The sequence below is a fragment of the Mycteria americana genome, chromosome 11 (genome assembly GCF_035582795.1).
Source record: "Mycteria americana isolate JAX WOST 10 ecotype Jacksonville Zoo and Gardens chromosome 11, USCA_MyAme_1.0, whole genome shotgun sequence".
In the NCBI taxonomy this organism is placed as follows: Eukaryota; Metazoa; Chordata; class Aves; order Ciconiiformes; family Ciconiidae; genus Mycteria; species Mycteria americana.
The window spans coordinates 11,649,600-11,671,935 of NC_134375.1; the positions used below are offsets into that span (position 1 = coordinate 11,649,600).

At 43.1% G+C, this 22,336-nt stretch overlaps 1 protein-coding gene across 1 annotated transcript; it reads right to left on the bottom strand.

Moving 5' to 3' along the window:
* Positions 1-551: 551 nt before the first annotated feature.
* On the bottom strand, positions 552-19,662 carry ARL8B (ARF like GTPase 8B). Its single transcript, XM_075514509.1, has 7 exons — positions 19,366-19,662; positions 9,286-9,366; positions 8,568-8,641; positions 8,038-8,131; positions 7,331-7,398; positions 7,024-7,094; positions 552-5,566 (listed from the first exon to the last, which is right to left on the bottom strand). The coding sequence occupies exons 1-7, from the start codon at positions 19,486-19,488 to the stop codon at positions 5,517-5,519; spliced, it is 561 nt and encodes a 186-aa protein (XP_075370624.1). The 5' UTR covers positions 19,489-19,662; the 3' UTR covers positions 552-5,516.
* Positions 19,663-22,336: the final 2,674 nt, after the last annotated feature.

Consider the following 22,336-nt stretch of genomic DNA (forward strand, 5'->3'; position numbering starts at 1 on the left):
TCACAGACCGACTACCCAGAAAGTTGTCCCTCACTGAGCACAAGGCTTACAGTCGCTCTCTCAAGATGAAGTTATGTAGTTAATGCTCCTACCAGTTTCCACAGAAAACACTCTAACACACAGCACACACTGACCAAGCATCAACCAGGCAACCGCATTCAACTACCTTTTTTTTTTTAAATAAAAACATTAAATTTAGAATTCATTTAAAATTAGCCTCATTCATATACTCAAGATCACCATTTTATGACAGTGTCTAAAACATGAAGTTTCCAGCGTAGGCCAGGAAAGACTTCTCAAATTTACTACTTGAATGTATCTGCCTCCATGGAAGCAATACTGCCTACTCTCTTCATTGTTAGGAGAGTGCTTCAAGGAGTTAATCTGTTTGCTCCTCTCACAGATGATCTAAAGAATTAAATTTTAGCATAGATGTGTTTAGTTTAGCTTGAGTGTAACAATGTTTCCCACAATTTGGTAATAAGGGCTTCTTATATATTTCTAACAATAATAAAAGAAGCTGTACTACTACAGATGAATATGCAAAAGAATGGTTTTCAACAACACTTTATTGAAGCACTTCAAAATGATCACAATGATAGATGTTGCCTTTAACAGAATAAAACCTGTAATGTCATAATTAAAAGGCACTAATCCTGGCACAAAGGTCTACTTACCCACCTTCCACTGTGAGGGAAATAAAAACATCAAATATTTTACTTCTCCTTTAAAAGAGTATGTGCATACGCCCTTTGAGTGCCATTCCATGTTTGTCATTTAAGTGACAAGTGAAAGGGATTCCCCGATGTTTCACCAAGGCATACTTTAACATTCAGCATCTGTAGTCCTAAAGCAATAGACTACTCATTGAAGGTTTATGATTTAGTGACACAAGTCATTCTACACTCATATTTTGGGAATAAAAGTCCTGAAGCACATACCAGTCTCGGGCATTCACACATTACTTCTCCTTTAACGTTCATGTAATTGGCAATGCACCACTCTTAGCAAAATTGCTTAAATAACCTGATTTACACTCCCCATTTAGAATTCCCACAGCTCCCTAATCAGGGTCAGTGCAAAAGCAAGCCAGCAGGGAGCAGTGCTGGGGCATGCTACCGGGACGAAGCGCATTTCCTTCACACTCAGTAAACACGCACAAAGCAAATCATGACATGCCATTGCGCAGCCACAGTAACTACAAAATTAAATCTTAGAAAAGTTAAATGCTTGATAACCCAGCTAAGTCATACGTCAAGTTATTATAGATCCCTGCACAACATTCCTATATTAATTTAACCAGAGAGACTGTTTAAGGCATTTTCTTTGGCCTCCTTTCTTCTACCAGAAAGTGAAGATTATACAGTTTTATATGTCAGCATCCAAAAAGGACCATCTTTCCAACCTCTTTCCATAAAGATGCAAAGAGAAGACACAAATCAATAAGAAACTAGATTAGTTCCACAGATCATGAAACAGCTCCACATTTGTGCATTTTTCATGTTGCCAAGTGGTAGGACAGAATTGCTCTACGCAACTGCTAAGACACTCAGCTGTACTCGCAGTGATGATGAGAATTGCGCTGCTCTGTAATTGCACTTAAAGAAACCACCATCCACACTAACATCAATAAGACACTAATACTCCAAGGAAAACTTTCACACAGCCCGGTGCTGTGGGTGCACGCACAAACATTTCTTCCCAGTCTAGTCTAGAGACGTGCTGCTCTATGATCAGTAAGAGTGATCCCTTGTACTGAACAAAACCAACAAGTATTTAGAGTTGACAGCTATTTTAAATCATCAGGACACCACACAATACCAACACATCACGAGGTCATAAAGGTATGACTGGTGTCTAACTTGCATGCATATTCATGACCAAGAGTTCTCTCTGGCTCAGTATTTGCCTTTTCACAAGACCCAGTTTTCTTCATATGCTAATGGCCATGGCCTACTGCAGATACATCAGAAGAGTTTCAGGACTACAGCTATTGATGTTTAAGTACAATAATTTATGTTACTAAAATGCAGCTCCAAAAGCAACTTCTGTTAAGGGAATGGGAAATTTAATCAGTCTCTTTTTACTGTCCAGGCTCACTACAGAGCCTGAGACAAGTAATCATCATGAGAGATTAGACTGGCCTAACAGATTTCCAGAAGCAGAACACAGCTATAGCATCCAAGTTCAGCAGACAACACTGTTCATGCCTATCTTAAACTCCACACCTTTATTAGAACAGAAAAGGTTTAACCTTGGACTTAACTGTGCCAGATGAGTGAGTAGTTTTTTCAGCCCAAGGCTGAAAGGTAGTGAGAACATCCTCACTTCTCTGGAAAGACTTACTACACTTCCCTTCTGTTTCAAAATGAAGGTAGTTGGAAAGTTAATCAAGCCCTCAAACAGAAAAAGTGTAATCCTCTGCACTGGATTCAAATAGTCTCGTCAAGGTCTACATTTCTGCCATGTGAGTAACTAAAGGCATCTGGAAGAACTGTACAAGAACAGCTGTGAAAACCTAGGTGGAGTCATTTCGAAGCAATACAAATGCACTTTTTAGAGTACACACATCATAGGTGGCCAGCATAGCTCTCCTTGCTGTTTACATTTAGAGGTAGAAACTATTAATTAAATACCACATCAAGCAAACAGCTGTTGGCCAAGTTCACGCCACAGCTGATTCAAGTGATTAGTACTGGTATCAGACCAACCAGGATGACAAATCATACAGCAGTAATACTGTTTTCAGATTTTGCATCTAGAGGCATTTTGCTTTGAATGGTAACTCCAGGTAGCTTCTTTTGCATGCAGGAAACCCCATCAACTGAAGAAATATGCACATGATCTTTTACTCAACAGTTCATTAGTCCTTCCCACCAGCTGAGTTACACATGAAGGATGCTAACTGACCAGTACTCAGGCCTAAAAACTAACCTGTTACAGCTCAGTAAGTTTGAAAGCTTACATGGATGCAGGCTGTGAATAGAAAATATCCAATTTGTTACCATTACTTGGAAGATGTTGACATACAGTCCTGTAAGTTCATCAGTGACCCAAGAGAAATTAATGCAACAAAGCATTTGGGAATAACAGTCAGTGTAACTTTAAATCACAACAAAGATTTTGTTCAAGACATCAGTCAACAAAAGCCTCACTTTCCAATGAGATATGAAACATTATGCTTTAATTGGCAGTGAATGATCAGGCACTGCTAGATCTGACACTTGTGCTGGAAAAGCAAAGGTTTTACTCTAGGCTTGACGACAAGAAACAAGCTTGTAGACACGCATTTTTCTCCTGAAAACAGAGCTCCAGAAGGCTGCCCCTACTTAAGACCCTTCAGCTGACCAGTGCTTTTCATAAACATAAAAAAAGCACTGAAGTCTGCCGAGACTGACTAGCTAAGCTTGCTCATGTAAGCTGAGAAAGCCCCAGGCCTAAAAGGTAGTTTTATAAGTATTTCACTTGAATAGTTGAACCACAGAACATAAAGAAGCTCAGGTATTTACTGAGCCTTCTTCCCCCACTGTAATCTTGTGGGAGAGCAGACAGCCATCCCATAATGTATCTCCATGAGTTAAGCCACATCAACTCAAGTCAGTCAGTTAAGTGTCAATACAACCCTCAAAACATAAGTTTATTGAATAAAGCTGAAGAGCAGTAAACCAACATATGCATCCACCTAAATAAAAAAATTCACGTATTTACAAAGTTCAATAATTGTATAAGTTGTTCACATGCAGAGAGTAATGCACAGGTTAACAATTGGTAGTGTTTGGATGCCATAAACGCTGAAAGCAGTGAAGTATATAAACACCAAACACATCAAGTTTAGCTATAGGCCAGTTAACTAAACAGTGACCTGGTCCCCCACAAAGATTCACACATTCTAGTTTAGTTTCCTTATTTTAGGCACAAGCAAGTTTGCTAAATAAAAGTAACTGTAGCAGTTCCTGGTGAACTAGGGACTACAGTAGCAAGTTAATATACCTTCTCCTCTACAGCACCAGAGTATGAATTAATTGAAATCATGCTTTAGAGAACTGAAAGGGGACAAAAAGTTAAAATGCAAGTTCAGACTGAATGCAGGCAGCATGTAGTGTCTGTGCAACAGTGCGATAGTTGGTACAGAACAGTAAGGCCATGGCAGTCTAAATTAAAACTGGCTTGTCATAACTGATATGGACTAAACAGCGTTTCCAACCAAAGACTCCGACATAATGCAAACTACATTCAGGTGAAGAATCACACACGGTGTGCGGCAACGCAAGCAGGTGTACCATGTATTTGCATACACTAGTAAGCTACACTGACATTACTGTATGAACAAACCAGTCTTAACAAGTCTGTCCCTTTAAATATACTGAAGTCACTGAGAAAGTAAAGCTACAAAAACATTACAATCTTTAGTTTATACATACTTCCCTATACTGTAGGAGCTAGTCAAGAAACAGGATCAATTCATTGGCTCTCTTGTGCTTTGACACAGTAGAACGTTTCATCTTGCAACTTACAGACTTTGCACATGGTTACATCAAGAAAGCAGGCAGGTCTAGAGTTGTCACAATAGCCTAGATATTCCATAGCACCAGGTGAAACTGTGCCCAGCCATTTCATGAGCAGGAGAGACACTAGACAATTACATAGATATTGTGCTAAAGGTCAACGACTGACTCTATACAAAAACATCAGTAATTTAAGTGTCATGCAGCTGCTCAGAATGTGTGTTCTGGTTTCAGATAGAGACCACTAGTATCTGTAGATAGAAAAATGTAGTTGAACAAAGTCTGATGTTCCTAGCAATTTGTTTTCATGCTGGAATACTCCAATTTTTGAAAGCCTGACATAACAGTCCATTCCCATCCCCCAAGCAAATGTTAAACAGAAGCAACAAAATGATTTTAAACAGTTGACTCTCTCCTAATTCATCATGAGAGTTTTCTTTTTCAAGTGACAGGATGAGATCTCAGCTGTAGATTAGTGATGCTGATCTATGCCTTGTGCTCCCCTCTGCAAACAGTTTCCATTTCTCTGCTTACATACACACATCACATGCATTTGTGAGATAAATCAGTATCCCACAACTCACGCTTAAATGTTTTCTAACTACTGTATGTGGCATCTTACAGAATCTTAATGCTGTCAAGCATCAGCATCTTCAAGCCACTAAACACTAGAAATAAAACACTTGCTGAAAATCATATAAAAACCTGGCCCTGAAAAACCAGAACAGAGTGTACCATCATAGTTAACATGGTAGAGAGATTCTTTTTAAAAAGCCCCCCCACAACCCTCCCACCACAGATGGTTGTAAAATAAATATTTGTGCTGAGTTTATCATGACAACTCTAGTTGTTTTGTGACAGAATAGGAATACAAGTCTTCAGCAGTGCACATGAGAAATGAACCGTGAAAAGGCAGATTCTTGATACAGGATTTTTGGGTAATATCTCATTATGGAGGGAAGTGGACAATTGAGATTATGGCCAACTGGTACTGGAGATTCCAGGAAGACTTCAGCTTCTTCTAGATTTTGAATGCTGAATAAGCCACTGAAGCGTGATATCTAAAGAGAGAGAGAAGAGAAGTTCCATATTCAAGTGTCTATCTGTATTTGTATAACTGGCATTGCTTTGGTATGCCAGTGTCCTCAAATACATGACAGGAATATCCATCCCTTCTCTAGAGGATGGTCCAAGACAGATCAACAGAACGATTTTTTGGAATGCTTGCTGTCTGTGCTTTAGTCCTATAACTGCCCAGCATCCTTTAAGTAACATTTAAAGGAACTGCCCCAGACATCCTGGTTCCTCAGTCAACTATACCTCTAGGAAAAAGATATCCCTTAATCTGATGCTTTGGTATGGTTCACATAATTAGTTTTAGATCAACATTGCTCTATTTAGCCAGTCTGCCTCTCCTCACCTGATGAGAACAAAGTTAGTTTAGCCCTACAGTACAAGGCATCAAGGTCCTCCATGCTTGAAAGAGGGTCTCCTAAGGAAGTGAAATGTGCTAGCATTATACCAACCCAATGCTTCCAGCAGCACCTTCCCTATAGCATCAGTGATGCTCAGCTGTGCTGGGAGCCTTGTGTGTCTGAGATATGATAGAAGGGAGTATCTGCTGCTCCTATCCACCATGTTTGAATCTCTAACTGAAGATAAGGTGACAGGAGCTTCTTGGATAAGAAGCCAGAAGAGTTCCAGAGGCCATTCATTTTTCCTGGAGAGAAGTTAAGTCCTTAATATAAAGCAGTTCTGGTATCCTCTATAGCTTGTTCCTGTGACCACCAGCCTGAAGTTTCCCTCATCAGTAAACTCATGTTAGCCCGCCAATGAACCACTGTTAATCTCATGGCAGCCACAAGAAGGCATCAGGAGAAGGATGGCAAGTGTTGCTAAGTACTGTGTTTTCATTCAATTGAGATTACTCAGTTTACTCACAATGCTAGTGTCAAGTACTTGGTATTACACAGTACCATGTTTCTGCCTTTGAACTCCAGAAATTCTAAAGCAATTGATGTCAGCCCCAGAAAAATTTACTGTTTGGCTGCATGGAGTAGTGACTAGCATAGGCCACAATGTGAACCGCTTTGATAAGACAGCAAGGGAAGATGATTATTTCAAGGGAATGACTGTTGATGAAAAACTTGCTGCAAATACTTCCTAGCCTCATGAAGCAAGGCGGAGTTGAGAGTGCCTGATAGAAGTATAAAATCATTTAGGCCAAGCTAACAGTGAGACTAGTCAGCTATTTGCTGCAAACTAACTAAAGAAAGGCAGCAGATTTCACAGGAGACTGACATATGTTTTGATAACTACAACCCCTACAACTTTAACACCAGTCAAGCTTCCTCGCTGCCATCAGGAGTTATACCGAATTTAACTAGTGTACTTACACATTGTTCTGATTCATTACCAGTTTCCCAAAGCCAGGAAGCTTGTGTTTAAGAAGTTACAATCCCCCAATCCATCTTCTGACAGCTCTTCATAATGCTTAGCATTTTATGTTAATAGTTACCTATATTATCTTTCTCTTTGCAAGAAATTGAGTAGCAGCAGATTTCTCTGTCCTGAATAGCAGCAAGGTTCCTATGAAAGAGAGAACATTTCAACATACACTTCACTTATAACAAGGACTCTTATACTGAGAATCTAAACCATTCTCCTTCATCTTCTCCACATAACTTATTTCTGTACAACATTTCAGCTACCTCCTGTTGCTGGGTTTTCTACTTACAAATGCAAGCTTCTTGATCTAACACCTCTATGTACATTAATTCATTTATTGAGTTAAAGTAGCCTTTCTTAGGAAGGGTTAGACTTACATCTTTTCAATTAGCTGTTTCTCATCCAAAGCATTAGGAAGGTCTCTCTTATTTCCAAGTACTAGAACCTGAAATCCAGAGCAGAAGGAAACAGTTGCAGCTTTGTTGTTGTTTTTTTTTAAAAAAAAAAAAAACACAAACAAACAAACCAAACAAAAACCACAACTTCAGGGGAGTCTGACAAGCAGTCTCCACACTAGGCTATTAAATCTAATGGAATGAGACATTCACTATTAAACCAGATCAAGAAGGAAGATTGACCTAGTCACAGGGAAAGAGGGGGTCCAAATAAACTGTTACGTGCAAAAAGCAAGCATAAGAACACATCAGCTGACAAAACTGAGAACAATCCCAGTAGACTTTCAGCTGAGATTCCCCAAACTTACTCTATACTTCTGTACTACCCTCTGGTTAACCTGTACTATAGTAGACTCTAGAAGAGAGCACAAACTCATACTGTGGAATACTCTAAACTACTGTTCCGATTTTTTTTTTGTGGGTACTGAACAAGAACAAGATCACTGAAGGACTGACTAAGGTCAACAATTTGATTTACGGCTCTAGGGGCAGGTATTGTTCATGCTTATACTAAACAAGTAAGGTTAGGCCTTATGCTTGACTTAAGAGTTCAAACCAGACTTCAGAGTTGCTAAAGTTAAGCACATTCCTCAAGCAAGTTTAATACTGTGTAAGGCAATATTACTTACAGGGATTCCTTGTAACTGTGGCTTATCTAGAAGATTGTGCAGCTCATTTCGAGAGGCTTCTATTTTTTCACGATCTGCAGCATCTACCATGTAGCTTTAAAGAGAATTTAAGGTTAGGTCAGTGAGACTGAACTACTTCAGAAACAGCAGTGTTTCCTTTACACTGTCAGTTTTGAGCACATTCAACAAGGCTTTAAACAAAGCTAGGTCTTCTGAGCAAAGAATTTGGTTCTTTTAAAAAAATCCTCTAAGATCAGAGTAGATGAAAGATTCTTTCAGTTAGACAGCACTGCCACCCAGTTCAGACAGGAAGTAGTTAGTACTCCAGATCAGACACTGATAAGAAAATAACCCATCTTGAGCCCTGAACTTAAGGGTAAAAAAAAAAAAAAAAAAGGTCAATATGGTTGCAGTACAGTTTCAAAATTAAAATGAGTACTACCAAGTCAAGCATGCACCATTAGAAAGGCTACACACAGAAGAGGAGCAAATCTGAAGTTAAGTACTAGCTGAAGGAAGACGACACTTACACAATAGCATTAACTCCTCTGCAATATCGCTCCCACATGCTTCGGAATCGTGGTTGCCCTCCTATATCCCAAATCTTAAGGCAAGGGGAAAAAGACAATTTAGCCATGCACTATGTTTAAACATGTCACGCAAATATAAGACAAGAAATGAAACCACAATTTTTCCTTTCTCCTTAGGCCAGCTGCAGGACCTCTCACATAGCGGAGCAGAAATAATCCCTTGTACAGCTGCTCAAAGCTTGCAGGCCCAATAGCATAAGATGCAAACTAGAGCATCTTATACCAGATGCAAGAACAAACCTGTGTACTAAGTTTACACACTGTGGTATACAAGAAAACAAAATAAGATATATTGACTTAAAACTTTGCTTTTGATCTACGCCTTCCCTTAAGCAATATTGATGAGCAAAAGAGGAAGATCTCTAGGCCCTAAACATGTGAAAATTAACTCAGATTAAAGCCAGACAGCATTATCACAACATTGCTTTAACTAGTCCATGAACCTGGAAATCACACACAGATTGTCATTTAAGAAACCCCATAAACAAACATAAGTGTATTCTTAAGCTATTTGACAGGTGTAGCTGAGCCTCTTCAGCTTCCTATATTTGTCCCAACTGTAGAAGCAAAATAGAGCAAACATATACATTTTAAAAACTAGAAGCTGAAGACAACCTTGCATGGGTTTAAAAAGAGACAGTCAACAACAGTAACATACCTTTATTGTAACATTACCCTTTGTAACTTTTCTCATGTTGAAGCCCACAGTAGGAATCATATCTTCACTGAATTGACCTGACTGGAAAAAAAGAAAGTTAAATTTAGTGCTTATCTGATGCAGCTAGTTTACACAGTAAAATATCATAAGCTTTTTCTAACCATTTGCCTTCCAACTGAAGGCTTTATAGCCAAGAAGTTGTAGATATTATATTAATGTGTATTGAGGCTTGTGTGAAGTCAGTCAAGTCATTTCTTACAAGCAGTTAAATAATTTTTCAAGCCTTAAGGCAGTCAGGGGAGCAAAGTTACTTGGGGAGAAGTGCTTTGCATAGCTTAACAGATGGACAGCCAGGGCAAGTATAGGAAAAGAGCCATTCACCTACTTCTGCTGGTGCCAAGTTCTGTACGTCAGGACCTCCTAGTTACCTGGAAGCTAGAAACATCCAGAAGATTTTCCTCTGATGCAAGCTACTCTATGGACAACATTTATAGTAATAAATCACTCTTGTGGAGTAAGCCTCCAACCCACAGGTATGGGTTAACTCCCCAAGGAGTTTTAAAAAGCTGGAAAGTGGAAGGACCTGACAGGTCTGCTTCCTGCTAGGCTACATAGTGTCCAACTTGTTCAGCAGTGGAAGAGGCAACTGAAATGCAACTGGAGAGTATTTCAGCCTGTTTCCACCACAAGTTCAGCATCACTTTAAGCTCTGACATAACTTCTGCAAAAGAGTGTTGTATTAGAGAGGTTCTCTAGTGGCAGATGTTTTACTATCTGTTACATTTTTATCTGTAACAGCTTGAAAGCCAAGTTCACAGCTATCTCCTGTAGCTAACCCAGGAGCCATAACAAGTGTTATCAACAGTAGTACAGATTTCTCCCACACTCCCTTGGCTATTTGGCAGAAGATGAATCTCAGCCACAGTGGTCATTATGTATCTCACTACATCCATTGTGTGTAATAGAACCAAACAGTCAACCAGATTGGAAATAAAGGTCGACTCAAATGCATTCAGTTGTTTAATTAGGGTTCAATATCATAGCAGCAAAAAGTCAGCTTCTCTTCTCTCCCATGATGTTGCACAGGGAAGCTAGCCCGAGTTAAAAGCCCTCTAGGATCTATGAAGCAGACATCACATCACCCTACAGAGTTAGGGCCCAACTGCTCACAAGCTGGAAGTAGTAACTAAGTCTGGCTGGACATGCTTTGAGTACATGTTGTTCAGAGTTTGCAACCAGAAGATGATCAGCTTGTAATACCAATGCTTTGTCATTCACTTCTATGCCTAGAAGTCCACACTTTCTTCAGCTTGTTCCCCCTACTTCACCCCCCAAAAACACCTCTGATCTTCCACTAGCAAAGCAAAGCTGCAAGCTTCACACAATACAGGCTCCAGTACAATGCTGATAAACATTAGAAGTAAACTGAAAACATACAGATTATAGCAGTCTCATTTGGGCTTATTTGGCCAAGTCCTTCAGTTAAATGGCACATTGATCTTGCTGTTGACCTCCAAAACAGAAATACATCCAGAGCTTGAATTTGAAGCCAGCAGTCCCCTGAACAGGTGGTGATTTTTCACATTTAAGATCTGCTTTCCAGATGCATGGCTATACAGACTAAAAGTCTTTTAAAAGGAGTAAAAAAAACCAACTAAGTCCTTGAATCCAAGGAATGCAACAGTAAAAAGTGATGACCTGAAAAATGGACAGCTTAAACCTCATTAGGCAGGTGATCTGCATTCTCATTTGAAAGAAGTTTCAACTGTTTAAGCTACACAGAAGAGCTTGTATAAATCTCATGCAGCACTGTTTCAGAAACTACTCTAACCTTTCTGCTAACTTAGCAAGGTAGGTGCACAACCTGCATGCCTGTTCATTAGCTTCCTGCTCCTGCCCTGAAAGCCCAGTGTATGAGTTGTCCATTTCAGCTAGTTTGATTATGTGTAGCTCAGCAGCAGCTGGCTAACCGTGCTTTCCATGTCTGATGCAGTTTAGTTCAGTTCATAAAGCATGGCCTGACGATCTTGCCTTTGAAGGGTCAGTTTTTCATGGTTGCTCAAGAACCACTTGAGCAACCTGTAGAGCATTCCTGCCTCTACAGTCACACCCTACACCCACATCTTCTAACCAAACATCTTCCAAGCACTCCCTGAACCTTCATCTCTTTGTCTTACTTCGCATTACCCCATATGCTCTCAGCTATTCCCACTCAGATACTTCCAGATTCTTCACTCGAGAGCTGTTCCTATCAATAGTTCATGCTCTCTCACTGCTCTTTTAGGACACAGATTCCTTCAGATTGGAGCTGCACCTCATGTGCCACATGTTTAATGTAATGTTGAAGAAATTATTGTGACCCACCACGAAGAAGCTTTTACAGAATGTTCAGAAAAGATGCTGCACCTTATACTACTTTCCAAGTACTCTCTACCCACACTACCCATCCAGGTGGCATAAAAACTTGTTCCGACTTGCTTAAAAACTACACTACAGAGTCGCTCAGTTACAACTTGAGTTTCTGCTTTCTGTACTCTGCTTTGTAGGTGAGAGAAACCAGCACTATCTGACATACTTTCCAAACTGTCAGAAACAGAAGGAAAGGGTAGCAGCTGTCTTCACTGACCTGCCTCCAAAACACAAGCATGCCCTTTCTCTCTATAGGAAGTTTGGAAGCTGTGGATTCTGAGGGGAGGTGGGCACTTCATAGCTTTGAGGGACGCACCTGTCTGCAGGTTTTGAGCATATTGATCAACTTAGACCTTTGTTTGAAAGACCTTACTCTGATATAAGCATGGGTGTTCCTCTGTTCACAGTCAGTGTACCTAAAAGAAAGCTATTGGCAGTCACCTTATCTTTTAAGACAGATCAAAAAATGGTTAAAAATATTGTAATGGATTTTGCTAGCAGGCAGCAATCTCCTTTGATAGGTTCTGCTATTGTATCCAACTGTCTTGGTCTCTAAACCCAAAATTTAGAGGGCTTTTGTTTACTACCTCTATAGAGGAAAAAAGCCAGGAATTCAGCTGCATCTTAGAGTATTCATATGCAAAAGCTACTCAAACAGCAGAACAAGAAGAATACCTTTTATTAGCAGGCAGTTCTGTTTGAATCAGACTTCCCTCTGCCCCCCCAGAGCAGATTACTCAGCCCTATCACTGTGTGTTCACAATACGATGTTTTCTCCTTCTAAAATAGGCATCAGCTTTAAAACAAGTTTGATAAGCGCAGAAATATTTCCAATTCCCAATCTGAATGTGCTTGGCTGTTGTCATACGCAGTACCATTGCTCAAACACTCATCAAGGACAGCAAGAGTAGCTGCTTACAAATCTAGCAATAGCATCTGTTTTCAGCACCTGTGAATATTCCCATAGGCAGACACTGTACTTCATCCAGGTCTCCTGGAAGATCAGCCTTGTGTACTAGAAGTTATTATGAATTAAGCCATTAGCTCTGAGGTCATACAGACCATACAGCATTAATACAAACCATTTGCTGAAGGTCACAAAAAGTTAACTCTTGCCCCTATGTGAAAGATAAGAAAGAGGGAGACTAAACAGACCAAATTTCAGAGACCACATGCAGAAAGAACCTGCAGGACTAGTCTTTAAGCCTCCTGGTTTAAGAGATGCTCCCTTTTTAATACTCCAAGCTCCTGGAGAACCTAAGGACATGATATATTAGAAGTTTCATGCCATCCGATTCCTAAAGTCAGGCACAACAACGAACATTGAAATTCCACAGTTCATATTAAGGTAGTTGAAGATTAGCATTCAAGTTTAACCTCTGTTTAATGGAGGACAGTACTAGTCACTGTTGCAGTGACCAAGATGAATTGTACAGAAATGCCCTCCAGTACATATTCTTCACATATCTGGATACTGTATCATGACTTCATGTTTGGTACGTTATGGATAATGGGCATACAACCCATCTTTTGAAAACTCACAACTGACTACAGTCATACCCCTATTAACTGGGCTCTGGTGCAAGAAAACAAAAACTTTGAGTTTCCATATGTTGTTGGGACTTAGTGTGGGATTGCCTAGTTGAAGCCTCCTCAGTCCAACAGGTCTTATATTCAAAAATCACTAAATCACCCCCAATACTAGATCTGAAGCACTTTAAAATGAAGGGAATTATGAGGTAGCTAAGCAGGCAACAACAGACCAGCCTTACATCATGCTTGCTGACTTCAACAGTTATTGTAACAAGCTGGCAAGTGATAAGATTGTATCACAGGGCAATGTGAACCCATTTACCTGCCTGAGTACTAGCTTACATTGGATAAGGATTATTCAGAGGAGCAAAACTGCTTCCAGACTGGACTAAATCCCTGCACTGTATTCCAGTAATGTAGGAGTACAGGGCCAACACCTACCTGCATGAACCAGTTTGGGTCCAGCTTACCTCGTATCTAGTATTAGCACTAACTCTCGCACAGACTGTAGCACTTTGGAAGTGCACTCTCCATCTCACTACCAGGTCCAAGTCTGGCCCACCTGTTACACACCAGCTAACACTAGCTTTGGTGTGTGCTTTGAAACACCACCATACATGTCGAAGCACAGCCATATCCACAAGCACTGCTTTTTACCTGTAACCCTGGCAGACTGCCTCTCTGGGTCTGCGCCCTCTCCCTCAGCCCACCAACAGGCCAGGGACAGCTTTGCCAGCCAGCACCCACAGAAGTCTTGGCTCAGGAAGGAGCCAGCAGTGTGCCAGTTACAGGTATAGTTCATTTCCCAGAAGGGTAGTATGACAAGACTTTGGACAAGCATTTAACTTACCATCACCCAATGTTCCAGAAGCGTACAAAGGATGCAAGTTTAGTCTTTTTTAATACTTGGTTAACATCGAAACAAGCATTTCCAGTTGTCTTGAAAGCCAAAAAAGCAAACCAAACCACACTCTGGCTATTTCATCTGCCTCTCTGTATAGCCATAAGCTACAGCCAGAAGACTGCCAACTTCCAGGGAGTTATGCTTACCAGACTGTCAGCACCAAGCCCTAAGCAGCTTGATCAAGTAATTGAGTGCAAGACTGGAATTCCTGCTTCCTGTATGTTCCTTAAAAATCCATTTCAATACATTAAAGGAACCATTTAAAGGCAGAAGTCAAACTGCAGCTGCAGAACCGGTGCTCCCTCTTCTTTCTTTCCAGCTACAGCAGTAGCTCTCTCCTGCTGGCACTGGAAAGCACACTGCCTACAACAGCCCATGCACATGGTCCTCAACCACTGGTTCACAAGTACAAGATTTTGATTCCACAGCCTGCACAAGGAGATTCTTTGTATCAACAGAAAAGGTCAGGGCAGCCCTTAGCTTGCCTCTCATAAAGCTAACATGATTCATTACTGTTATAGGACAAATTTCTTCATATAGGCTTTGTTACTACACAACAAAGATTTTTATCTTTACTCATAATACTTTTCATCCATCTAGAAGAGATCACGAACAAACTTATCCAACTAGGAGACAACATCATTGGAGTATGGATTCCAGCTGGGACACTCCCAATCCACCTGAACTAGCACACTACCTTAAGTCCTACTGTTCATCACTAAATTTCTTTCTTTTCACACTAAGAAAAAAGCCGCATCTCTCAGAAACCTCTTCTTTAAAACAAATAGCAGAGTCATTTTAGCATTATATAAAGCTACCCCTACACAAAGCCTCCTCTGCAACATTCATAGCCTCAACCAACAAGTGCATCACATATGGACAAATCAACTCTCTAGTTTCTGTAGTCTAGCTTCCTTCTTGAAATACTTCAGTGTATCGGCTACTTGTTGTGATCACATTCAGAAGCTTGAACTCTAGTTTAGAAGCTTCAATCCTTGTGATCTAACAGTCCCTTGAAAGGCTTTACAACAGCACTTCTATGAATGATTGCTGCAGAAAGCAAAATAGTTTAATCTGACAAGAAAATGCATTTTGATTTCCCCAACTCTGACTTAAATGGAATATTTAAAAGGACATGGACTGCTTATCATGTAACTACCACACAGCAGTGAAACAAGACCTAAAAAGGCATATTTCTTTCTCAAAGTCAGTCATGTAAGAGCTTAGGACATTTCATGCCCCTGATGGTCATGAAAGCATCTTTCTCCAGGTGTTACCACTCTTCCATTGCTTAAAGAGTGCTATACAGGAACTTAAGACCACAATGGATAGAGTAGATTCTGATTTTGGTCACCTGTTTCAGACCACCTGGGGTACAGCAAGTGGGACCTCAAAGAAAAAGTATTAACTGGAGTATGAGTCACCTCATATTAGCTTTATTACCTAATGAAGTGAGGCAACCCATTTCAAGAGACTTCTGCGATTAAGAAACACTTCACTTAAAAATGTATCAACGTTCTCTCAACTGCTATGTGTATGAAGTGACAACATATGCTATTTATGACCTGCCTGGGTGTTTCAGAAGGCACTAAAGCAGCAGCAAAGCTCTTTAGAGCAATCTTTTTCCACACTTCTCTGGTGTGGCTTCTTTAACTTAAAGTTACTTACAATAGTCATGAAGACAGAAGGAAGTCGCAGCTCCCAACTGGCCAAAGGAATCTTTTGTTGAGAGGCACTTCAAAAATTGCCTCTTTCTAGAAACCAAGACCTCATTCAAAGGCTTGTCAGATACTCCAAAGTTAAAAAATGAACCACACTAATTCAGCCCTGGACACAAATCCTAAAAAGGGAACTCATTTATCCTATCACCACAAGCAGAACAGGTTGAGTTTAGCTCTTAAACCTGACAACCATATCAGGAAACTGACTCCCTCCCACCCCTGCAGTTCTCCTATCCTGCCTGCTGACAATCAGGCTACCAAGCATCAGTGTTCCAGTGCTAAACACCTGCATCAAGGATCAATCTACCAGGCTTCAAGCAAGACTTCACAGTAGGAAACACCACTCTTCCATGAAGTACTTTTTTGAAACTGAACAAGTGTCCCATTATTCACCAGCATGCACCGCCCGCAGCCTGGAAGCAGAGTCAGTTTACTTGAGTCATGTTTCAGTTGCATCACATGGCTGTGGAGCTGGGTTGCCTCTCGTACCTCCCCACACCAGCATGGCTGAGACTCACAGCTTTGACAGCAAGTCTGATAAAAGCCTGTTCACAGACACTAGCTGCAGAGATGCAAACAACAGAAGATACTGCAGACTCCAGTAAATAATGGGCACCTCAAGCCCTCAGATAAGAAGCTAACAATTCAAGATGCGATATCGGGATGACATGCAGTTTCTCTGAATAAGAGCCATAAGCCATCTACATTATGGAAATTAGGACCAGGAAGAAATTATATCCTCCCTTGTGAGCAAGTTCACTCACGCACATGGAAAACTTATGCTTAATATCTAATTAGAGACAGTGACTAATACGGGGCCTTAGCAAAGCAGAAGCTGCATTAGTTGTATCCAGCTATAACTAGATTTCACTGCTAAGGTTGGTTTTTAAACCTTCAAGTCAAACAAAGTTTGGCCTGATTACAAACTAAGTGCTTGTTTACACTGGAGGAATAAATACAGTCCAAACCAGCTAGCAACTTAGAAAAAGATTATTCTAGAACTGGATTGTCTGCCTTTCACGGCCTTTCCACTTCAGTGGCAGTCAGGCATTGTATAAAGCCTCCTATGTAATTGGCTTGAGTTTTTCCTCTAGTTACATATGCCCGATTTGATTGGCATAGATTACATTAGAGATTGATATTAGGTTAAACTCACTGTTTTCAAGAGACTGGTAACAGCTTTTTGTTAGACAGAATGCAACCTTATAAGCCATACCAAATTCCTGGTATGTAGTCCAGCTTTTAGAGCTATTCTATAGGACTAGCATCTTGCTGTGTCATTCCTTTCATTTTAGTTTTATGGAATCCCAATGCTTGACAGCTACATCCATCCAAACCATTAACTGGCCTGCAGAGAGCAGTTATTCTTTTCCAGCACTCATTTCCAAATGCATACTCTGAATTCAAGTCAGTCAATGAAGCAACTAACAAGAAGTTAGCTCTTCATGCCGTGAATGGCGCTACTCCTTCTGTAAGAAGCAATATTGTACTGATAACTGAAGCTCATACTATTATTTTTTTAAAACCAATAATAAAAACCTGAGCAAGTCCCCTCACTGTTTTTTGTAAAAAGTCACTAGATTCCCTAATTAAAAACTTCAGAAATGTGACTTGCTACTTCCAAACCTAAAAGAGCTAACGAGGCTGTCATTATGCATAACAACTTCCTTATTTCACTCAGTTTTGCAAGGCTATTTGAATGACACTTAGTCAGATAAATTTCTGGGTGTGATCCTAACGTGTGGTTGAAACCTTGCAAGATTCAGCCCCTAGCAAAGCAAGCTGGATACAGATGTCAGCTTCACTTAGGAGTACTTTTACCATTTGAGACAACTTAGATGGACTAAACTGACATGCAACTACTACAATCATTCTGTACTACTCCACATATCTGCAGCATGCTTTTGCAGATAACTCCCTGAAGGAGATATGCTGCTGGTACTATACAGATAGAATGGCAAAGCAGTACTTTGTCAAGTGCCATCACCATCCAGGACTCCAGAAGACAAAAACGTGTAGAGTAATCTCAGTGCCCAAAGTTGCAAGAACACACCAATCAGTATCAGCTCAACAGCCATAGACTGAGGTCGTTCAACAATTTCAGAGTTCCATTTTTAGAAATCCAAGCCCAGAGGTAGTGGCAGCCACTACTGTGTGTAAGAGAAAAGGCTTCTGGTATTCTCAGGTTAGTCCAGCAACTTTCACCTAACATAACTAGGCAGAGGAAGAGTTACCTTTTATGTGAGCAGACCCATTTCACATGATTATCATGAAGCCCACTGAGTGCTGATATCCTCAACTACACAAGAGCTTGGTTACATTTTGACAGCTAGTCAGTGTAACAAGGATTGTGTATAACTGCAAGAGAATGAGAGTCCTTTTCCTATCCAGTAACTCACTCAACTGATAAATAAAGACATTCCTAAAAATACTCAGCAATATTAAGGAGACAGCCTCAAAAAGAAAAAAGCTGAAGGTCTGCTCAATCTAAGGTTGAAGACATCAGCTTTCTCATTCTAGGTGCACTGGAGTCAAGTAAGTCATGCTCCCTGCAAAACTGAAAGGTATCACCGTTTCCCATTTCAGTCTCCCTACAAGGGCTTCCAAATTCCAGCTTGTATCTTTGAAGTTTTCTGTCACATGCATCCACAGAACAGGATACTAATGAAGCCAAACAAGCCATTTAAGCAAGCCACTCTTTATCTTGTTCAACAATGGAAAAGCTTCATGTAGGAGGATTCTCACACCCTTCCTTCATCTGCTCCAGGCAGATCATCAGATAAGCAGGCCCAAGTTCAGCAGTCTGCTGCTGTTAGGCTGGGAAGTTGTACTTCTTAGTGCATACCTTAAGAGAAAGTAGATTATTCAATACAGGTTTCAGCAATCAGGATAAGCAAAAATCTGAGAGAAGAACCGTGAGTGGGAAACATTTAAATCATTTACTGAGGACCACTGAAAAAGAGTCAAATGGGAGAAAACAGCTGAAGATACTGTTCACATTATGCTAACGTGAGCCCAGGCATACTAACACGCTGACTGAAACGAGCCTCCAGAGCACACTGTAGAGCTGTGCTCCGATATGCCTATCAGTGTCTTCACGGGTCCCATTAGCACACAAAGGTTTATGGAGGCACAGCACTCTATCAAGGCTACACACGGCTGGCTCAGCCACCTCCCCTACGAGCCTACCCAGCAAGGGCAGACATGCCTGCTTCCCACCCCAGGCAGCCCAGCGGAACAGCTTCATCCCAGCAGTTCAGCCCAACCCACGACGCGTGCGAGACACGACCGTGGAACAGGGGGAGCCCAGGCAGGCGTCAGCCACGGGCCGCTGAGGGCGAGGCCGGACACCAGGCCGCTCCCGGCCCGGCCCGGCCGCTGCCTCGGCGCCAGCCCCCTCCTGCCGGGCCTGCGAGGGCCGCGGCGCTCCCCGGCACCGCGCGGCCGCTGCGGCCAGCAGGGCCCCGCCAGGCCCCGCCGCGGCCTGCCCCCGGCCCGGCGCGGCCCGCTCACCGCGATGACGTTGACGAAGGTGGTCTTGCCCGAGTACTGCAGCCCCACCAGGGTGAGCTCCATCTCCTCCTTCCAGAAGAGCGAGCGGAACCAGTCCAGCAGCCGGGAGAGCAGCGCCAGCATGGCGGCGGCAGCGGCGGGTGGGCCGGGGGCACGGGCAGGCTCGGGCCGGGGACTGGCTCCGGCGGCGGCGGCTCTCGGGCACCCGCGCGCTCCCACACGGCCCGGCTCGCCCCCGCGCCGCGGTCATATGACGCCTCGGCGCGGCCCGCGCGGCGCACCAAGAGAGGCCGCGCCGCCGCCAGCCCCCGCGCCGCGCCGCACCGCCCCCTGCCGGCAGACGCCCGCGCGGCGCCCGGGGAGGACCGGCGGCGGCGGGAGGGCGGGGCGGAGGCGGGGCCGCGCGGGGCGGGGCGTCTGCCCGAGCCCTCAGCCCCGCCATGTTGGGCGGGTGCGGTGAGGGGGTGTCTGCTCACACACCCTCAGCCCCGCCATCATGGTCCCGGTGTGGGTGAGGGGGTGTCTGCTCACACACCCTCAGCCCAGCCCCGCCATCTTGGGTGGGTGCAGGTGGGAGGGGGTCCCCCACCCCCAGGGCTGCGCGGGCACGGTGCCATGGCCGCGTTCGATGCCCCAGCTCTGCGGCCTGCCCCTCTCGCTGCTGGTGGTCCCCTGGCAGCCATGCTGCGCTCCCAGCCCACACCCCCTGACCCAGCCTCCTGCTCCACCTGGCCCCACAGAAGTGCCCCAGCTGCCCGCTGAGGCCCTCAGAGCCACCCTGGCAGCTCTGCCACCCAGCAGGGTGAAAAGTGGGACTCCACCAGGACTGCGTGGTGGCTTGAAGGTCCAATTATAAAGGACATCGACTGTGGGAGCTTTTCTTGGTGCATTCTCTAGTTCGTTAGTCTCTCGGGTTGGCCACGTGAGAGCTGCTGTCTTGCCCCCAGAACCACTGAGCTGGAAGCTGGCCTGCAGGCAAATGCTGGGCTTGCAGAGGACCAGGGATTAAGAAATATTACCCTAAATATTTTCACATGACAAATGCAGAGTATTTTTTAAGCAAGTGAAATATCTCATAAAACCTTGTATGTGTTGTTAGAACTTATAAAAACTAAGGGTCGGCCCACATGACCTTGTTATTCTCAGTTATTCCCACATAACTGGCCATTCTCTACAAGTTTTTGCCAGGAATCCATGCGTTTTGCAAGGACTTTTTCAGGTGATTTACTGTGGACCTTGCCGCTGTGCCAGTCAGGTGACTGTAACTGGTTATTTCCATTCCTGGCCACGTTAAGCCGAGTTCTATACAGTAAAGCCAGTAGCAGGTGGAGATTAGAAATCCTTCCATTTCAAAGAACAGCAGCATGAGAAAGCAAACCAATGTGCATGTCTGCATGTTTTTTAAAAGGAAAGGTGATTGGGGTGATTCAGATTTACAAGCTCTAGACATCTTCATTTACATAATAAATTCCACACCTTCTCTAAACATCTGTCCTCCAGAGAGACACCGCCAAGGATCCCGGTGTTTGTACCGTTCACAAATCATGTACGCCAGCTCTCCAGGTAGTTAAATGGTGACTTTTGCAGTGTGAGGCCAATGCAGGAGGGACATGAGCTGAGCAAATGAAGACGTAGCTGAAAAAAAATCGTGAGGAGTCTACAAGATGCCCAAGGAATAAGAATATTTCCCTGCACCTGAAGTACAATCTTTTTCCTCAGGATTTCTTATGATGTTGCAGAAAAACTTTCATGATTCAAATGAATCATCTCCATTAAGAGATATTAGTGGATATTAAACAGGATTTGTTGGTTGTCAATAGGTTGGAAAACAGCTACTGTTTTGCACTTGGCTGCAACAGTTCTCAAAATATTTTACAAATACGAAGGACCTAAGCCACTGCATGAAGAATGGAAACAGAGTCAAGGCTCTCTGCCATGCTTTATTAGCTTGCTGTGCTTCGTTAATTCTGCAGCATTTTTCAGGGCACCACAATCAGGCTGAGGACGACTTTCCTCCCTAGTGAGAGCTGAAGTGCAAAGCAGCCGTGGCAAAGCTGGAAACCTTCCGCCTCGAGACACTCACCGACTGTACGGCTGTTGGGGACCCCTGCCCCAACCCCACAGCCTCCATAACTCCGAAGGACTCATCCAACGCAGGCAAGAGGCCAGTCCTCCCCACCCCAGCGCCACGCTGGGAGAGGAAGGACCAGCACGGGCTGGGCTCCATCCCCCCCTCGCCGCTGGCCGAGCTACCTGGTTAGGGACATCCCAGCTCCAAGGGGAGCAGGGGAAGCAGGTTAAGTAGTTTTATGGAGGCTGAATAAAGAAGAGAGAGGGGCCAAGCAGCTCAGACGGTGCAGAAAAGCACACAAGGAAGCAGTATAATCAGTACCTGGCATTTTGGCATTGTTTGGCATTGCTCATACCTGCAAAGAGCAGCAAATACAGCACCAGGTATAACCCAGTGCCAGCAGAAGCTAACAGGCCTTTTCCTTTTTTTCAGAGGACTGCTACAGCTTAGCTAGCCCAGTCCCCGGCTAACAAAAATCACATATAGGAACTGCTTTTAAGCACGGGCGGGCCGTGCTATAACGAATGCAACTGGCAGACAGTCTTTCTCCTCCTGGATGAAGGGAGCAGCGGCGTGTGCAGCTGATGAATTCAGTTCCGGGCAGCCAAGCGCGGCCCGCACCGCCCTCCCGAGGCTCCCCTGCGGCAGCGCGGCTCCGCTCTCCCTCTGGTGCCTCAGGATCACACTTCGCCCCAAACGCGCGAGAATAACACATGAATAGCTGAGACCAACCATATTTCGAGGTAGAATCAGTTCATCGCAGAGATGCGGTTCCTGTGTGGCTTGCCTCCGTGTGCCTTTGCAGGCTTTCCTCTGGTTTGCACTCCTGCATTGCTAGCATTAATGAGGTAAATGCAGCCGTAATACTTGCACGTCACAAGTGTGGATTTTAGCGTGGAT